This window comes from Chionomys nivalis, chromosome 1 (genome assembly GCF_950005125.1).
Source record: "Chionomys nivalis chromosome 1, mChiNiv1.1, whole genome shotgun sequence".
In the NCBI taxonomy this organism is placed as follows: Eukaryota; Metazoa; Chordata; class Mammalia; order Rodentia; family Cricetidae; genus Chionomys; species Chionomys nivalis.
In genome coordinates, this window is record NC_080086.1 from 81,242,917 (window position 1) to 81,264,767 (window position 21,851).

Sequence of the window (21,851 nt, forward strand, 5' to 3'; positions counted from 1 at the left end):
AGCTCAATTAAATCTATTTAAGAAAAGGAAAAAAATTGCAGCACTTGGGAAGCAGAGCCAGATATATCCCTGTGACTTAGAGGCCAGCCTGGTCTACAGAACTTCTAGGAAAGCCAGGATTGTTACAGAGAGATAGGCTGTCTTGAAAAAAAGAGAACAAGAAGAAAATTAATGAAAAACTAACTCGTGAATTTGAGAGCAAGCTAGGAGGGATGTCTGAAATGATCAGAGGAAGAATGAGAAGGGATAAATGATGTAATTATATTATAATCTCAAAATAAAAGAAAATCTAAAGTTCAATTTCATTAGCCTTCCAAAATTATCTGAGCTTATTTTCTTTAAAGAGAACTGTGGTGCTGAGCAAAGATAGAGTCTATCTTACCTCCTCCTTTACCTTTTTTTTCCAAACCTTAAAACATTTAAAGGCTTCCCAAGTTTCATGAGTTTTGGTGGAGATGGTTAGATGGGTTGGCAGAAATAGCTCACCTATTATAACAGTTAGTAATTGATACCTAAGCAGCAGAAACTGGAACTCACCTCCAAACATGTGACACAACAGCTCCATATGCTTTCATCCAGTTAAATCAAGTCTTCCTTGAATCACCAGTTCTGAGCCTCCCAAGCCAGAACATATAGAATCTATATGCATCAGAAAGGGAAGAAATGGTTCCGGAGGTACTTACTAAACCAGAGTGAATACTCATCAGGTATTTAAGCAAGGAACTGGACTTAATATGACCTCATGCCTCAAAGCCATGGTTCTCCTGATTCTGGAAAACACACATTTAGTTCTGGGAAGTTACAGGGCAGTATGTGTTCCACCACTACCACTAAAATGTGTCAGAACCCATCATTGAAGGGGTTCCATGGTCTGTCAAAAATTGCCTTCTTAAATATCAGGCATGATTATAAAAATGTCTTGCAGTTCACCTTATGACTGGTCCGTCCTTGAACCCAACCACATTCCTCTTAGAACTTATGGGAGTCCTGAAACGGGACTTCAATTAAATTGAATTACAAATCTACACAGTCAGAGAGGACCACAAAGAGACCCCATGAAATAACCCAGATAAGATATCTTCCCCATATTGGAATGTCTTTATGAAACATATAATCTTCAAAAATAGATATGCAGTAGTTAACTTAAATGAAACAATAAAAAGTTCATTCTCCTCCTCAGACATAGAGCTCAACTGGAAGGGCTCTGACGAGAGCATCAGAGCTGAGTAAGAAGGAAATAAGTGCTTAACCATCTCTGAGTATGTACTTTTGGTCCTCCATATTCATTTGTAAGGAGGGACTTTTCCTATAGTTAATGGGTGTCCTATAAAATATTAATAAGAGGTGTTCATGCTACTGACCTCCACCTTGTTTTCTGTAGAAATGACAATGATACATTGTAATTGCCGTCAAATGTGTTTAAGTGAAAAAAAATGGAAGGAAACCAGTAGATATCATAGTCAAGTTAACTGCCTAAAGGTTTCCTATTACTGAAGTAAATAACGCTCCTTTAGTGTTGGAGTACTGCTATAAGATATAAGGCCTTCGCATCTCAAAAAAAAATGGATGCTTTCTTTTTTAATGTTCATCAACTTTATTATATCTCTCTTCTCTTATACCTTGATGTCCAAAATCTTTAGATCTTCAACAGCGATCAGTTATGGAGTAGAGGGCTTATACTGGAGCAAAAGGAGATCAAAGGAGAGAGGTGGACATCTTTAAACACATCTCTACAACAAAGTTGGAAGAAAATGTGTCTTAAAGATCATCTCATATCTTTTATAAAAGTCTTGCATTATTCAGGTGTTGTACATTTTTTATTATAGTCTATGCAAAACAAGTATCATCATCTCTCATGAGGTTGTTGTAAGGCATTAACATGTTAATATATGTAAATTATTGTACACAGTAAGTACATAAGAGAAGAAGGCTGCCTTTGGATCTATTATAGTACACTGTGGAAATATATTGAATGAAATTAAAACAGAAAATTTCTTAAGAATAGAAAAAATTGACAAACACAAAAAGGCATTTAGCTCCCTAAATAGTTGCCTAAATAGATGTTCACTAGAGAAGAACATTGCTAATATGTGGTATAGTAGAATGCAAACCACCACTGTTATGAAAAGATAAAGAAATAAATTAAGAGAATGAGTTATCAAAAGTACACAGTAACAAATAAATGGGCAATAAACTTTGGGACTCCAATTTTTCAAAACAAACCTAGAAACCTTCTAGGACATAGAAGGCCAGATATGTCCTGAAATAATAGCAGAGGGTAATTTCAGTATGCACTCATTTTTAGACTCAAAGTGAATTCCACAAGAGAAATGTTAGAATTAAATTACATGAGAAATTAATAGGCACAATGTAAGTCTGAACAATAGCCCATCTATCATGTATACATAGTTCTAAGCATTCTTCTTTGCAAACTACCAGACTTCTTTTTTATTAATTAATTTATTTATTTAAAATTTCCACCTCCTCCCCTTCTCCCATTTCCATCCCACTGCCCCCACTCCCCCTCCCACTCACTCTCTAGTCCTAAAAGAAGCCAGGGTGCACTGCCCTGTGGGAAGTCCAAGGAACTCCCCACTCCATCCAGGTCTAGGAAGGTGTGCATCCAAACAGACTGGGATCCCAAAAAGCCAGTACATGCAGGACAATCAAAACCTAGTGCCATTATCATTGGCTTCTCAGTCAGCCCTCATTGTCAGCCACATTCAGAGAGTCCCGCTTGATCACAGGTTCCATCAGTCCCAGTCCAGCTGGCCTTGGTGAGCTCCCATTAGATCAGTCCCGCCGTCTCAGTGGGTGGATGCACCCCTCGCAGTCCAGAAATCCTTGCTCATGTTCTCCCTCCTTCTGCTCTTCATCTGGACCTTGGGAGCTGAGTCCAGTGCTCCAATGTGCTTCTCTGTCTCTATCTCCATCCATCGCTCGACGAAGGTTCTATGGTGATATGCAAGATATTCATCAGTGTAGCTATGGGATAAGGCCAATTTAGGCACCCTCTTCTCTGCTGCCCAAGGAGCTAGCTTGGGACATCTCCTTGGACACCTGGGAACCACTCTAGAGTCAAGTCTCTTGCCAACCCTAAAATGGCTCCCTTAATTAAGATATCTTCTTCCCTGCTCCCATATCCACCCTTCCTCCATCTCAACCATCCCATTCTCCCAAGCTCTCCCCAATCCTCCCCTTCTCCCTTCTCTCTCCCTGTCTCCCCTTCTCCCAACCCCACCTCAACCCCGTGTTTCCCATTTTTGTCTGGCGATTTTGTCTACTTCCACTATCCAGGAGGATAACTATATGTTTTTCTTTGGGTTCACCTTCTTATTCAGCTTATCTTGGATCACGAATTATAGGCTCAATGTCCTTTGTTTATGGCTAGAATCCACTTATGAGTGAGTACATAATATATTCATCTTTTTGGGTCTAGGTTATCTCACTAATCAGTAAAGTGTTTTCTCTTTCCATCCATTTGCATGCAAAATTCAAGATGTCATTGTTTTTTGTTTGTTTGTTTTTTGCTGAGTAGAACTCACCTTCTTTATCCATTCTTCTATTGAGGGGCATCTAGGTTGTTTCCAGGTTCTGGCTATTACAAATAGTACTGCTATGAACATAGTTGAACAAATGCTTTTGTAATATGATTGGGCATATCTTGGGTATATTCCCAAGAGTGGAACTGCTGGATCTTGAGTTAGGTTGACTCCCAGTTTCCTGAGAAACCACCAAACTAATTTTCAAAGTGGTTTCATAAGTTTGCATTCCCAACAACAATGGATGAGTGTTCCCCTTAGTCCACATCTTCTCCAGCATAGGCTATCATTGGGGTTTTTGATTTTAGCCATTCTGACAGGTGTAAGATGGTATCTCAAACTTGTTTTGATTTGTAATTTCCTGATCACTAAGGAGATTGAACATGCCCTTAAGTGTCTTTTGGCCATTTGAACTTCTTCTGTTGAGAATTCTCTGTTCATTTCAGTACCCATTTTTTAGTTGGGTTAATTAGAGTTTTAATGACTAGTTTCTTGAGTTCTTTATATATTTTGGAGATCAGACCTTTGTCTGATGTGGGGTTGGTGAAGATCTTCTCCCTTTCAGTAGGCTGCCTTTTTGTCTTAATGACAGTGTCCTTTGTTTTACAAAAGCTTCTCAGTTTCAGGAGGTCCCATTTATTCATTGTTGCTCTTATTGTCTCTGTTACTGAGGTTCAACTCAAGAAGTGGTCTTCTGTACCCATGTGTTGCAAACTACTTCCCACTTTCTCTTCTATCAGGTTTAGTGTGGTCAGATTTATTTTGAGGTCTTTAGCCCATTTGGACTTGAGTTTTGTGCATGGTGATAGATATGGATCTATTTTCATTCTTCTACAGGTTGACGTCCAGTTATACCAGCATCATTTGTTTAAGATGCTTTTTTTTCCATTGTATAATTTTAGCTCCTTTGTCGAAAATCAGGTGTTCATAGGTTTGTGGATTAATAGACTTACATAAAGTAAGTCTTAACAAAAATAAAAGAATCTAAAGGAAACTAGAAACCAGTACAGGGAGAAATTACAGGAACTAATGAGTTTGAGACTGCCCATCAACCTTGTAAATTACTAATGATTTATTGAAGAAATTAGCAAAAGAAACAAACAATTTTTAGGATCAAATGAAAATGACAGCACAGCTTCCCAACATCTTTGGGAGGCAGCTAAGTGATGCTGAGACAAAAGCTTATGCCTGTGAGTGGCGACATTCAAAAACCAGAAAGATCTCAAGTGAATGACTAAATTCAGAGCCATCTTAATAAATCAAAGGAAAATATCAAGCAAACCTGAAGCAATCATTTGCAAATAAATTGATAGTAAAATAATACATAAAATTAGTCGAGAACTTTGTTCTTTGAATAAATATATGGGAAACAGCAAGAGAAGCAGACCTATATTAATAGAATCAGGGATAGATGGGGGACTTACAACACATTCACATGAAATCTAGACAATCCGTGGAGAGTCCTTTGAAAGTTCATATTGCCTCCAAACTGGAAAATCTAAAAATATTGTGTATGTGTTGTGATATAACAATATTACATAAAAAGGATATCAACAAATTCAAGAGATCCATAGCATGCACTACTATTAAAGTAGTAATTAAATGTCTCTCAAAAGATTCAAGTTCATGACTGGATGCATCCTCTGCCAAGTTCTGCCAGATTTTTAATAAAGAAATGACACTAACACTCCTGGAACTGTTCCATGTTATCAGAAAGGAAGGAACCACCAGACACATTCTATGTAGTCAGCGTTACCCAGATGACAAAATAAAGACACAAGGGGAAAATAACAGAGAGAGACAGAGACCATCACAGAGAGAGAGAGCAGAATGTCCCCTGTTAACATCCAAATCCAAGAGCACATTATGGGGAGTGTACATTATAACCAAGTTAGTTTCCATTCAGGGGTAAAAAGTTTGTTCAAAATCAACAAAGCAGTGATTTTAATTCAGCACAAAGTTTATAAGAAACAGAAATTCTGCTATCATTTTGAACAGTGAGGAAAACTCTTCTAAACTTATGAGGAAAACACTGAAGGGCCATGAGCAGGAAGATCAGTTCTAAATACAACAAAGAGTATAGAGTACAGTTGGTGGCATCTCCAACCCTGTCTGTGGCACTTGATTGAAGATGGCAGAACACTTGACTCCCATTTTTAGTGATGAGAATGTCAACTGTCCTGTTTTTCTTTTTCAAAATTGTACCATATTGTCATGGAGACAAACTTCTCAGTTGCAAAACAAACTGAGCTGTAACCAAATCATCATCATTCAAAACACTTAACGATCCTCCAAAAAGTGCACAGGTGAAAAATGGCTCACACTGTGCTGTGGGTGACATAGAGATGGCATGTAATATATTGTCTTGAAATATTTCAGTTCCTTTCAAATATTGCATACATTCTGGAAATTTCTAAGTTCTCCTTTTTGGTTAACTTTTTTATTGGCATATGTAATGTTGAGTTTTGTGGAAGAACAATATATAAATGATGCCATATTTTGTAAATAACCATTTTCCTTGTCTTTCCTTTCCTATACTCTTTCCCTTCATCCAACCTTATCTTTTACTAGTTTCCCTTTTATTTTTATGCGAAAAATACATGTGCCCACACACATTCAAACATAAATACACACATACATACAGTTTTATGAATCTATAAAAATTTAAGATCCACAAATCAAAGAAAACATGGTGTTTGATTTCCTAAGCGACATGTGTGATCCATGCCTTCTGTCCACATCTTCTGTGCTCTCTCCTCATCCACTTTCTAAGGATGTAGAATAGGATACCTTGCTCTACTTTACACTAAACAAATGGTGAATATGACTTTTGCATCGAGAATTGATCTTTTCTTTCTGTCTTATAATAACCAATAGTGTTTGATATTTGTTGAAGGGAACACTTTGTATTTCAGTAGAAACAGTACAGCAATTAACATCAAATATGAATTAGTTAAAATTAGTTGAATATACATTTTATTTTTGGTTGTATAGATGCTCTAGGGAATTATGCCATACATATATTTAATGAAGAGCTGGCTTTCATTCTCTCCAGGAACTGTTTGATGCCATAGAAAAGGATGAATACCTCTGGACTCATTGTATGATGTCAGCATTTCCAAGATGACAAAAAATAAAGATAGAATGGGGAAAGCCAGCAAGAGAAAGAGAGAGGGGGGGAGAGAGAGGAGAGAGAGAAAAAGAGAGAGAGAGAGAGACCTTTTTCCTTATTTGCCTAAGGAACCCCCAATTCTTGTAAATGAAATCTAAGAGTTGTTTGTTTCATATAAATGATAATGTATGTATACATTTAATGGAACATGAAAAAAGAAGCAAAATCTTTATACACAAACTCACACACAAGTACACAAGTATAAACTAGTGTCTACCTGCTTCACTGTGTAGCATACACTAGTACAGGCTAGAGATCTTTCCTCAGCATCCAAAAGGTTTGGGTTATAGGCATTCTTTATCAAGCTGGGCAAAGGAATGATTCTTGAAATCAAAATATGTGGTAGTTTAAGAATACTGATGATATTGGAGACTATCTAACTCAGAGTGTATAGGAATACCAATCAAAATGGCATTAACACTTAGGTCTCACTATCACCAGCCATCCTGCCGATAAAACTTTGTAAGTTTGAAAGTGACTGTAAGTTAAAACCTCATCCACATCCCACACATTGTGAGATGATAGAAGTAGTTTTGATTGTGTCCATAAATTAAAACATGTTAACAAAATAGAGTAATACTATTTCTGCCTAGAAAGATGTATGAACTATTGGTGTTTTCGGGAGGGGACTATAAAAGTGTAGAAAGGTGGCATAGAAAACTTGTTGAACTATGAAGACTCCCTGGCCATGTCTGCAGCACAGAGAGTCACCCCCAGCTGCAAGGTCAGTGCTGTCTACACAGAACTATAATAGCAAACTATTAAGCCCAATACCAACAAAAGAAGATACAAGCCTATATTCTGTTCTTCTGGGTATCTATCAGGAAATTCTGACTGTTTCAGTGGCAGTGGGTCTAGGACAGAGTTAATTTTCACCATGATCAGCATTCATCCTGAAGATGTGACAGGATATTGCTGTGAACATGGTTGTAGTCTCCTCCTCATATCTCCTTCAGATGTCAACCTGTCAGTGTCTGAAGAAGTAGCTTTTCTCTTATTACACACAGCCTGGTATTCAAACAACATCCTCTCTGCCCAAGAATCTGTGTGCCCTGACTTTTTCATGAATAAATCTGAAAGCCCAGGAGAGTATCCAGGGTCTAATGTGTCCTTTTATTTAATGGGAGTGACTACGTTGTACAAGATGTAATGGTTTGTTTCCACTAGTTTTGCTTAGTTTGACAGCATTACTTTAATGCCGATTTGATATAATATATCTCTTTTTTAAAGCTGTGTCCATTAATAGAACAAGTAGTTTGGAAACAATTCAAGAATATTTATTTCATATTAACCAGTCATATTTTTCAAATAGACAATCTTTAAATTACAGTATTAAATAAATTTTTCTGTATTGAATTTCTGGCCTTCCTTATTTATACATTCATTTGTTTCTGAATTATTTTGTAAAAGAAATACTTACACTAATTATCAGGAGTCATGGCAATATAAAATTCACTTGAATTAGGCAGGAATGTATATTCCAAATTCTTTAGCAAACACTGAACATGTAAATAATTAAACTGATACACATTTGCCTGTCTGAGTGCAAAAGACTCTGTGTATTCATCATATGGATAAAACATATATGGGAAGCAACAGAACTTCAGATATTCCCCACCAACAGATTCTGATCCTTATTTATTCTGTTGTGGCTAAAAAATAAACTTTGTTTGTATATATTCATTATACATAGTGTTAAGATTCATAAAAGCAAATTCTTTCAAGATTATGATCTATAAACTATATTTATGCCCTATCTTGTTGAATTTTTAGTGTCAAATTGACACAAGCTAGAGTTGTCTGAGACGGGGAAACCTCACCTGAGAAAATGCCTCCATGAGATTGAGCTGTGTGCAAGACTATAGGACAATTTTTTAAATCGTGAATGATGGGACCCATCAGTTCACTGTGGATGAAGATTGCTCTTGATTTGTGTTCATGAGTTCTGCAATAATGCAGACTGAACAAGACATGAGAAAGGAGCCAGTAAGCAATACTCTTCCAAAGTCTCTGGTCAGTTACTGCATCTGGGTTCTTTTCCTGTTTGAGTGTCTGCCCTAAATTCCCTCACTGATGGACTGTTACCTGTAAGTGTAAGAAAAACAAATTCTCCTTCTTTAAGGTGCTTTGGGTCATAATTTTTCATCACAGCAGTAGTAAGATACTCCCCTTACCCACTATTTATATCCTATGTTCCCTTTCCTACAAGTTTCCTTCCCTCTCCTAGTTTCCCTTGTACAAACCCCACACAATTGTAATTATATTTAAATATCTAACATTTATAAATTAAAGAGTACATATAATAGCTTTGTTTCTAAACCATATATCTGCTCCCTGCCTCTTCTTCATGGGTCATGTATCACTGTGAATACTTTATATCTGCTTTCAAATGTGCAGATCCAGATATTTGACTGTATACTAAGGAATTATGATTTTTCAGTGATAGACCCTGCCTTCTAGATTTATAGCTCATATTTATGAGTAAATTTAATGTTATGAAGGGCAAATCTAAGGCCTCATGTAAACAATAGGTTAATTAATACCATTTATACATTCCTTAAAAACAAATTGATCTGCTGGATTTTTGGAGCCCACAGATACAGTTGAGAATGATAGTCTTATAGACCATATACAATTGTTCAGGTTAGGTGTGTATCTTCTTACAATTACAAATTCTTTTGATGGGTACTCCCTTTTTATTAGTTGTTTCAATTGTTGTGATGGAACACCATGATTAAGACAACTTTTAAAGGAAGAATTCATTTGGGCATTCAGAGAATTATAGTTCATGATGATAAAAAAAGAGGCAACAGGAAACAGACATGGTAGTTTGAACAGAAACTGAGAATTCACATCTCAAACTGTATATGTACGTGTATGTGTACCATGTGAGTGCCATGAATGGAATTATGGATGGCTGAGAACTATCATGTGAGTTCATGGAAGCAAATCTGGGTTCTCTAAAATATCAATAAAGGCTCTAAACACTAAGCTGAGTGTCAAGCCAAAACAAATTTCTTTTAAAATATTTATCCTTTATTCTCTTTGCTCTTCTGTCTCTCCTTCCCTCATACTCCCCTCCAACCACAGTCTAAACTTACATATCCTCTTCTCAATTCCCTTATTTCTTTCCTTCCTCTTCACTCTTTCCCCTCTCTTTCCTCTTCTTTTCTTCCTTTCTTCCTTTCCACTTGCCCTGCTTCCTCTTCTTTTCTTTGTTATTATTTTACTGGATATTTAGTGCTTCTCTTGATTGTAATCAAATGTATTTCTACTATGATTTCTGTAAAACTTATCTGCTACAAATATCTTTGATTGTGATTAGAAGCCTGACATGAGAACATCTAGCCATTTGTGGTCTGAGAGTTCTCTGTTGGTCCTTGAACTTCTCTGTTGACTTCAGTCTGAGTGATATTTTTACTCTATTTGATGGTATTTTTGACTGTTGATAAGAGCTGAATAATCTCACACCCCACTGCTGAGGCAATTTACTTCCTTATTTGATGACTGCTTTGCATAGTTCCTTACAGGCCATCCCAGAACCTCATATATTTACCAACCATGACATGCTTAGAGAACTGAAGTTGTGCGAGACAGGCAGAGGCATTAAGATGGAGTCACAGACCCAGGTCTTCATATTTCTGCTGTTCTGTGTATCTGGTGAGACCTTTAAAAGTATTATAATATCTTAAAATAGTTCATTTGTACAGAAATAGCTATTTCCTATAGGAAGTTGATAGTATACAGGCATAATGCCATTAGAAAATTTTTAAATTTCAACATTTGTGTCATGAAGTCTTTATGTCTATATGTATATAATCTTTGATTATCTCTGATTGCAGGTACTTATGGGAATATTGTGATGACCCAGTCTCCCAAATCTCTACCTGTATCAGTAGAAGACAAAGCCATCATGAGTTGTAAGTCCAGTCAGAATGTGGGAGCAGCTATAGCATGGTATCAACAGAAACCAGGGCAGGCTCCTAAACTCCTGATCTACTCAGCATCCACTCGGTACACTGGGGTACCTGATCGCTTCACAGGCAGTGGATCTGGGACTGATTTCACTCTCACCATTAGTAATGTCCAGGATGAAGACCTTGCAGATTATTACTGTCAGCAGTGGTATAGCTATCCTACCACAGTGCTTTAGCCTCCAACAAAAACCTCATCTGATAGACTCACCAGCTGCCTGCACCACACACAGTCCTGGGTCTGCACACATTCCCCTCTACATGAGAGGTGGTGTGCCTGACTCACTGATGCAAAACTCAGTAGAAAATGAATGAACAGATGGCCTTCAAGAGCCGTTGTAATGAAGGTCCTTCTGGAAAAAGGAAGTAAAAATATTTGTGTCTGTTTTTACATTAATATTTTATTTCTCTGTGCAAAATATGTGGGTTGACCATGATAATTCACTATTGTATAATTCTGAAATAAAAAAGTTCAACTTGTTTCTTCATGGGCTGAAATCAAGAGACTTCAAGGTTATACTCCCTCTTATGGTCTGGAAGATAACTGGACTTTTGCTATTCCCAGACCCTGGAAGTCTTCATAACTTTTGGACTCCTGAGAATTTCTCTCAAGTTCTCTTCCTTGGTTAACTTGGTTTTTGTCATATATGATGTTGAGGTTCAAAAACAATTTTGAATTTTTGACAGTATTCGTGCCCCTTGATTTCTCCTTTCTGACTCCTACAACTAACCTCCTACATTCCACAGTCACTCTTACATTTTTATGTGACATACACATGTGCCAAACACATTCAAATATAAACAGATGCACACACAATTACACACACACACACACTCATGCAAGCATGCATGCATGCATGCACACACATGCACACATGCAGATTTAAGTATCTGTCTTATATAGGGTATTATTTCTGAAAGTGACACCATGACAAGAGCAACTGTTATAAAGAAAATCACTAAGTTGGGGCTGGCTTACAGTTCAGAATTTCAGTCCATTATCATCCTGGCGGAAAGCATGGCAGCATGCAGGCAGACTTGGAGCTAAAGAGGTAACTGAGAGCTCTATATCTTGATGTAGGCAGTATAAGTGAAATGGTTTGAGCGTCTGAGAAATAAAAGCCCACATACACATTGATTGACACACTTCCTCCAACAGGTGCACACCTGCTAAGGGCTAACTATTCAAATGCATGAGTCTGTGAGGGCCAATGCTGTTCAAACTACCACAGTATTTGTAACAATATAGGATCCACAAATTAGAGAAAACATGATATTTGATCATGTAGAATATCTAATCCATGCCTTCTTTTCCTGGTACATATTTCCTGATGCTGTCTCCTCTTCTGCTTTTCATAGGTGGAGACTAAGATAGTTCTCTCCACAATCTACTGTGTTAATGGTGAATATGATTTTGCATCAAGAAAATACACATTCTTGTCTTTCTATCTTATAATAAGTAGTGTTTGATATTTGTTGAGGTGCAATTGCTCAGCAATCAATATACCAAGTGAGTAGTGTAAAGGGAATACCTAGAACTGAATGTTTGTGTAGCATGTATATAGAACTAAACAATATGAATACCAAATGAAAATGACAATAATGGAAAACAGTCACTCTCTTTTAGAATAATATAACTGTTATCAATTTCCTTTATGAAAGTAAACATCTATATTGGGTTCTTGAAATATCTGGCACCTTCATCTAGTGAACTTCATGCCTGCCTGAATTGTCCTCAGTTCTCACTTGTCTCTTATTGAATGCCATCAGTGATCCTTGATCATGACTGTGGGCACAATTAAAAGAGGGTGTGACCTTCCTCAAAGTTAATCAGTTTATATTTTTGTTTTGTGGAACAAAATTCAACATTGATTGTGTAGTTTGCCATACATTTTGGCAGCTGATAGTAGTAAAAAAGGGGTACAGCTACAACATCTTATATCACACAACAATAATGTCAGTAACCCATCATACTGGTTATTCGGTAGAAAGACAAGAAATTCAAAAAGACAAAAAGACACACACACATACACGCACACACTACTCATTGGTAAAAAAACAATGACATCTTGAGTTTTGCATGCAAATGGATGAAGTTAGAAAACACCATCATGAGTGAGGTAACCCAGATCCAAGAAGATGAATATGGTATGTACTCCTTTTATTAATTCTTGTCTCATACAATGCATCCTCACCCCAGCTTCCCTAGCCTCCAATCCTGTCAGATACTCCAGCTCTCCTCTTCCCCAGTTCATTGCTCTTCCATTACCTTTCAGAAAAGAGCAGGTTTCACATGGATAACAACCAAACACAGCATAACAAGATGCAATAAGACTAGGCAAAATGCTCATATTCAAGGTTTGATGAGGTAACCTGGTAGTAGGAGAATGGTACCAAAAAAGAGTCAGAACCCCCTTCACTCCCACTGTTGGGAGTTCCTCAAAAACCGTAAGTCAAACAACCACAACATATCTGTAAAGGACCTAGTGTAGACATACACAAGCTCCATGATTGTGCTTCAGTTTATGTCAGTTGATTCTGTGGGATGTGTTTCGCTGTTATTCTAAACTCCTCTGGCTCCTACAATGAGTCCTCCCTTTCTTCATTGTTCCCTGAGTGACACCTAGTGCTTGGCTGTAGGTCTTTGCATCTACTTCTTTCAGCTGTTGGATATATCCTGTCAGATGTCCATTGGGGAAGGCACCAATCTGTGAGTATAGCAGAATATCATTAGGAATCATTTAATAGACCCTTTAATTTTTGGTTATTTCTGTTTGGTTCTACCCTAGGTGTCTGAATAATTGAACTTCTTGGTCATCCAGGCAGTGTTTGGCATGGACTCCATTTCCTGATGGGGGCCAAGAGAGCTAGAACAGATATTGATTGGCCACTTCCATAAGATCTGGGCCACCAGTGCTTCAGCATATCTTGGAGGCTTGATAGGTGGTAGGAAAGGTTTTGTGACTGGGTTAGTGCCATGCTTACACCACTGGAGTCTTGCTTGGTTATAGAAAATAGCCTGTTCAGGTTTCATATCCTTCATTAATAGAATTGCTTGCTTGGTTCACCCTCCTAGTTTCAAGGAAGTTTCTACTGCACTAGGTTTCCATATCTCCACAAAAGTCACCAAATTCCAGTCATACATCCCCATAATATATCCCTCCATAACTCCTTTGCCCACATGACCCCTCATGTTCTTACCCCACATGCCTAGAGTCACCTGTAAAACCTCTTCTATTTTCCTTCCACAGGAAGATCCATGTATTTACCTAGAGATTTCCTTGTTACTTTGCCTTTCTGAATTTATGTGATTATCCTTCACTTAAAAGTTAATATTTTCTATTAACTTATATGTGATGCATATCATGTTTGACTTTTTATGTCTCTGACTCCTCATTCAGGATGATTTTTTCTAGGTCCATCCATTTACCTAAAAGTTTCATAATGTCATTTTGTTGTTGTTGTTGTTGTTTGGGTTGTTTTGTTTTGTTCTTACAGCTGAGTAATACTCCATTATGTAAATTTACCACATTTTCTTTATCCATTCCCCATTTGAGGACATTTATGTTGTTTTGTGAAGAACTGCCATATTTATTTGCATAGTAACTGTGCAAGTTTGTGCTCCCATCAGCAACAGAAGAATGTGCCCCTTCCTCCATATCCTTTCTAACATGGGCGGTTCCTTGTGTTATTGATCCTAGTCAATCTGACAGGTGTAAGATGGAATCCCAAATTGTTTTGATTTTCATTTACCTGTTGGTTAAGGATGTTGAATATTTCTTTTAAGTGTTTCTTAGCCATTTGAAATTCCTTTATTGAGAATTCTCTGTTTAGACCTGTATCCCATTTTTAAATTGGATTGTGTGGTTTGTGATGTCTAGTTTCTTGAGTTCTTTATATAGCTTGGATATTACTCCTATTTTGAATGTGGGGCTGATAAAAATCTTTTTCCATTCTATAGGATCCCATTTTACCCTATTGACAGTGCCCTTTGCTTTACAGAAGCTTCTTGGTGTAAATGGAGACTGCACATTCCTTTCCCAGACACTAAGTCTGGGAATAAGACTCTTATTTCAGGCTGAGGCACCAGCGCACAGGCAGGCCCGGGCGGCGGAGGCACCAGCAGGCAGGCCTAGGTGGCGGAAGCACCGGCGCGTACGCAGGCCCGGGCGGCGGAAGCACCGGCAGGCAGGCAAGTCCGGGCGGCGGAGGCACCTGCGCACAGGCAGGCCCGGGTGGCGGAGGCACCGGCAGGCATGCCCGGGTGGCGGAGGCACCAGTAGGCCTAGGCAGTGGAAGCACCGGCGTGCAGGCAGGCCCGGGCGGCAGAGACACCGGCAGGCAGGCAAGTCCGGGCGGCGGAGGCACCGGCAGGCAGGCGGGCCCAGGCGGCGGAGGCAGTGGATGCAGGATAGAGCAGGCAAGAAACAGTGAAGCCCACACTGAGAGCAGATTGCCCCGCTACAATTAAATCAAACCCAATAGATAGCATCAATAAGAGGAGATGGGCAGACGCCAAGGCAAGAATTCACCCAACAATCTGAAAAACAACATGAAAACACCAGAACCCAATGATCTTACAACACAAGGACTTGAACACCCTAACACAGGAGAAGAGGAAAAAACTGACTTTTTGAAAGCAATAGAGTCCCTTAAACAACATGTAAAAAATGTCCTCATAGAAATGGATGAGAAGTATAACAAAAAGTTTGAAGAAATGAGTAAATACATAAATGATACCCTGGGAAGCCAAGAAAAAAATGATCAAACAGGTAATGGAAACAGTCCAAGAATTGAAAACTGAAATGGAAGCAAGGAAGAAAACACAATCTGAGGACCAGTTGGATATAGCAAATATAGGTCAACGAGCAGAGACTACAGAAACAAGCATAATCAATAGAATACAAGAGATAGAAGAAAGAATCTCAGATTCTGAAGACACCATAGAGAAAATAAACGGACTGATCAAAGAAAACACCAAAACCAACAAATTCTCGTCACAAAACATTCAGGAAATATGGGACACAATAAAAAGACCAAACCTAAGAATAATAGGGATAGAAGAAGGAGAAGAGGCACAGCTCAAAGGTCCAGAAAATATTTTTAACAAAATTATGGAAGAAAACTTCCCCAACATAAAGAAAGATATTCATTTGAATATTCAAGAAGCATACAGAACACCAAACAGATAGGATCAAAAAAAAACATCCCCTCGCCATATAATAGTCAAAACACAAAATATACAGATTAAAGAAAGAATATTAAGAGCTGCAAAGGAAAAAGGCCAAGTAACTTATAAAGGTAAACCGATCAGACTTACACCTGACTTCTCTATGGAAACCGTGAAAGCCAGAAGGTCCTGGGTAGAGGTACTACAGAAACTAAGAGACCATGGATGCAAACCCAAACTACTATACCCAGCCAAGCTATCGTTCACTATCAATGGAGAAAACAAGACATTCCAGGATAAGAACAAATTTAAACAATACGTTGCCACAAATCCAGCCCTACAGAAAGTAATAGAAGGAAAATCACAACCCAAGGAATCCAACATTGCCAACACTGCCTACAATAACCCAGGCATCTAGCAACCCTTCAACAGCACAACTCAAAGAAGGGAGACACACAAACTCTTCTACAAAAAGCAATAAGAATAACCGGAGTTAACAACCACTGGTCATTAATATCACTTAATATTAATGGTCTCAATTCACCTATAAAAAGGCATAGGCTAAGAGATTGGATACGAAAACAGGATCCAACAGTCTGCTATTTGCAAGAAACTCATCTCAACCACAAAGACAGGCATCTACTCAGAGTAAAGGGTTGGGAAAAGGTTTTTCAAGCAAATGGTCCTAAGAAAAAAGCAGGTGTGGCCATACTAATTTCTAACAAAATTGACTTCAAACTAAAATCAATCAGAAGAGATCGAGAGGGACACTTTATACTCATAACAGGAACAATTCAGCAGGATGAAGTCTCAATCCTGAATATCTATGCCCCTCATATAAAAGCACCCACTTATGTAAAAGAAATATTGCTAAAACTCAAGGCAGACATCAAATCACACACACTAGTAGTAGGAGACTTCAACACACCTCTCTCACTGATGGACAGGTCAATCAGAAGGAAACTAATAGAGAATTAAGAGAATTGTTGGAGGTAATGAATCAAATGGACTTAACAGACATCTATAGAACACTCCACCCAAATAGGAAAGAATACACCTTCTTCTCTGCAGCTCATGGAACCTTCTCGAAAATTGACCACATACTTGGAAACAAAGGAAACCTCCACAGATACAAAAAAAATATCAGTGTCCACTTGTGTCTTATCAGATCACCACGGATTAAAGATAGACGGCACCAACAATGATACCCCCAGAAAGCTGACAAACTCATGGAAACTGAACAGTCAACTACTGAACCACAACTGGGTCAAGGAAGAAATTGAGAAAGAAATTAAAGTCTTCCTTGAATTTAATGAAAACAAAAAAACAACATACTCAAACCTATGGGACACGATGAAAGCAGTGCTAAGAGGAAAGATCATAGCATTAAGTGCCCACTTAAAGAAAACGGGAAAGCATACATTGGGGACTTAACAGCACACCTGAAAGCTCTAGAAAAAAAAGAAGTGGACGCGCCCAGGAGGAGTAGAAGACTGGAAATAATCAAACTGAGGGCAGAAATCAACAAAATAGAAACACAGAAAACAGTCCAAAGAATCAATGAAACAAAAAGTTGGTTCTTGGAGAAAATCAACAAGATTGACAAACCCCTATCCATACTAATTAAACGACAGAGGGAGAACACACAAATAAATAAGATCAGAAATGAAAAGGGGGACATAACCACAGACACAGAGGAAATTCAGAGAATCATTAGATCTTACTACAAAAGCCTGTATGCCACAAAACTGGAAAATGCAAAAGAAATGGACACTTTTTTAGGTAAGTACCATATACCAAACCTAAACCAAGACCAGGTGAACGATCTAAATAGACCTGTTAGTCGCGAAGAATTAGAAACAGTTATCAAAAATCTCCTTTCCAAAAAAGGCCAGGACCAGATGGTTTCAAGGCAGAATTCTACCAGAACTTCCAAGAAGAGCTAATACCTATACTCCTTAATGTATTTCACAATATAGAAAGAGAAGAGTCATTGCCAAATTCCTTTTATGAAGCTACAGTTACCCTGATACCAAAACCACACAAAGACCCAACCAAGAAAGAGAATTACAGGCCTATCTCACTCATGAACATCGACGCAAAAATTCTCAATAAAATACTGGCAAACCAAATCAAAAAACACATTAGAAAAGTTATCCATTATGATCAAGTAGGCTTCATTCCAGAGATGCAGGGCTGGTTTAACATACGCAAATCTATCAATGTAATCAACCATATAAATAAACTGAAAGAAGAAAACCATATGATCATTTCATTAGATGCTGAAAAAGCATTCGACAAAATTCAACACCCCTTTATGATAAAGGTCTTGGGGAGATTAAGGATACAAGGGTCATACCTAAATATAATAAAAGCTATTTACAGCAAGCCAACAGCTAACATTAAATTAAACAGAGAAAAACTCAAAGCCATCCCACTAAAATCGGGAACATGACAAGGATGTCCACTCTCTCCATACCTCTTCAATATAGTGCTTGAAGTGCTAGCAATAGCAATAAGACAACATAAGGGGATCAAGGGGATCCATATTGGAAAGGAAGAAGTTAAGCTTTCATTATTTGCAGATGATATGATAGTATACATAAGCGACCCCAAAAACTCTACCAAAGAACTCCTACAGCTGATAAACACCTTTGGTAATGTGGCAGGTTACAAAATCAACTCCAAAAAATCAGTTGCCTTCCTATTCACTAAGGATAAGGAAGCAGAGAGGGAAATCAGAGAAGCATCACCTCTCACGATAGCCACAAATAGCATAAAATAACTTGGGGTAACTCTGACCAAGGAAGTGAAAGATCTATTTGGCAAGAACTTTAAGTCTTTGAAGAAAGAAATTGAAGAGGACACCAGAAAATGGAAGGACCTCCCTTGCTCTTGGATTGGGAGGATCAACATAGTAAAAATGGCAATTCTACCAAAAGCAATCTATAGATTCAATGCAATCCCCATCAAAATCCCATCAAAATTCTTCACAGATCTGGAGAAGACAATAATCAACTTTTTATTATGGAAAAACAAAAATCCCAGGATAGCCAAAACAATCTTATACAATAAAGGATCGTCTGGAGGCATTACCATCCCTGACTTTAAACTCTATTACAGAGCTACAGTATTGAAAACAGCTTGGTACTGGCATAAAAACAGAGAAGTCGACCAATGGAATCGAATAGAAGACCCTGACTTTAGCCTACAAACCTATGAACACCTGATTTTCGATAAAGGAGCTAAAAGAATACAATGGAAAAAAGAGAGCATCTTCAACAAATTGTGCTGGCAAAACTGGATGTCAATCTGTAGAAGAATGAAAATAGATCCATATCTATCATCATGCACAAAACTCAAGTCCAAATGGATTAAAGACCTCAATATCCGTCCAAACACACTGAACCTGATAGAAGAGAAAGTGGGAAGTACTCTACAACACATGGGCACAGGAGAACACTTCCTACGTATAACCCCAGCAGCACAAACACTAAGGACATCATTGAATAAATGGGACCTCCTGAGACTGAGAAGCTTCTGTAAAGCAAAGGACACTGTCACTAAGACAGAAAGACAACCCACTGACTGGGAGAAGATCTTCACCAACCCCGCAACTGACAAAGGTCTGCTCTCCAAAATATATAAAGAACTCAAGAAATTAGACCGTAAAAGGTTAATCAATCCAATTATAAAATGGGGCACTGAGCTGAACAGAGACTTTTCAACAGAAGAAGTTCAAATGGCCAAAAGACACTTAAGATCGTGCTCAACTTCCTTAGCAATCAGGGAAATGCAAATCAAGACAACTTTAAGATACCATCTTACACCTGTCAGAATGGCTAAAATAAAAAACACCAATGATAGCCTTTGCTGGAGAGGTTGTGGAGAAAGGGGTACACTCATCCATTGCTGGTGGGAATGCAAACTTGTACAACCACTTTGGAAAACAGTGTGGCGGTTTCTCAGGAATTTCGGGATCCACCTACCCCTGGTCCCAGCAATACCACTCTTGGGAATATACCCAAGAAATGCCATATCATATAACAAAAGTATATGCTCAACTATGTTTATAGCAGCATTGTTTGTAATAGCCAGAACCTGGAAACAGCCTAGATGCCCTTCAATGGAAGAATGGATGAAGAAAGTATGGAATATATACATATTAGAGTACTACTCAGCAGTAAAAAACAATGACTTCCTGAATTTTACAGGCAAATGGACGGAAATAGAAAACACTATCCTGAGTGAGGTGAGCCAGACCCAAAAAGAGGAACATGGGATGTACTCACTCATATTTTGTTTCTAGCCATGAATAGGGGACATTGAGCCTATTATGCGTGGTCCAAGTCATGAGCAGGATACAGCACGAGCAAGGAACTTAGGACCGCGAGGGGTGCACCCACACACTGAGACAATTGGGATGTTCTATCAGGAACTCACCAAGGCCAGCTGGCCTGAGAAAGCATGGGATAAAACCGGACTTGCTGAACATAATGGACAATGAGGACTACTGAGAACTCAAGAACAATGGCAATGGGTTTTTGATCCTACTACACATACTGGCTTTGTGGGAGCCTAGGCAGTTTGGATGCTCACCTTACTAGACCTGGATGGAGGTGGGTGGTCCTTGGATTTCCCACAGGGCAGGGAACCCGGATTACTCTTAGGGTTGATGAGGGAGGGGGACTTGATGGGGGAGGGGGAGGGAAATGGGAGGTGGTGGCGGGGAGAAGGCAGAAATCTTTAATAAATAAATAAATGTAGTAGGAGCTGTGGGCCTCTTCCCACAGCCCGGCTCATGGCTGCCTAGCTAGCTTATGCCCCAAAATAACGACACACAAACTGTATTCTTTTAAACACTGCCTGGCCCATTTCTATCCATGTGTGTAACACCCCAAGGTGCGCTTACCGGGAAGATACTGGCCTACGTCCATCCTGGGTCGGAGCTTCATCGCGCCTGCTCTGGAGAGGAGAGCATGGTGTCTGTCTCTCAGAGGAGCTGCCCTGCATCTTAGCTCACTTCCTCTTCCTCCCAGCATTCTATTCTGTCTACTCCACCCACCTAAGGGATGGCCTATCAAATGGGCCAAGGCAGTTTGTTTATTGACAAATGACCTTCCTCCATCAAATAAATAAAAATAAAAGGGAACAAAACTTGGACTAGTGGAACAAAAGAGATGACAGTAGAAGACAACATTTTAAGTAAAATAAGCCAGACACAGGAAGACATATTCTCCCCTATAAGTGAAAAACTATAAAATTTTATCCTTAAAGTGAAATAAATACAAGAAAATCTTATGATCTATAATCAAGACCAATAAACAACACAGTTTATTGAGCCAACTTTTGATGTTGCACTTTTAGTTCTTCCATCCACACAGTGAAGATTTTGTTTCCAAGGATTATTTCCCAGTCATAAGTGAGGTTATAATATTCATAGTTTAAAATTTATATGCAGCAATCATAAGAAATTTTGGGAAGTCTGCAGCAGCCCTGGGCCTTTAAAAGAAAAAAATTTTTTCATTCCCACCAACAGAGGTGTACAGAGACCAGGAAGTATGTTTAACTCCTTAGCCATCTCTTTATCCCTTAACTTATTCTTTAATAACCTAACAATGTTCAACACCTTGATTCTGAATCCAGGCATTCTCTCAAATTTGAATCCCTATAACACGAAAATCAAGTTATGTATTTTTAACATATAATGGCACAGACTGCAGTTTTCCATTATAAAATGGAAAAATGGAGCAATACTACAGGAAGAAAAGATAAGATTAAAATGATCAGGACCAACATCAAGTTAGGCCAGCTGATATATAACATTTGAAGGTCATTTTGGTATCAGTTGGGATCCAAACAAGTAGTTCTGCTCCACCAGCACTAATGTCTTCTTCACACATACCTAACCTCCCTCTTGGGATGACTAACTAGCATTCAGTGCATGCTAGTTGCTTTTCCAATATCCTTTGGTCTTCATTGCAATTTTGACT

General features: G+C 38.4%; 1 gene segment (V, D, J or C); it reads left to right on the top strand.

Moving 5' to 3' along the window:
• Window positions 1-10,318: 10,318 nt before the first annotated feature.
• LOC130876928 (Ig kappa chain V-V region MOPC 21-like) lies at window positions 10,319-10,867 on the top strand. The segment is given in 2 exon segments: window positions 10,319-10,374; window positions 10,557-10,867. Coding segments are annotated over 2 exon segments (360 nt in total).
• Window positions 10,868-21,851: the final 10,984 nt, after the last annotated feature.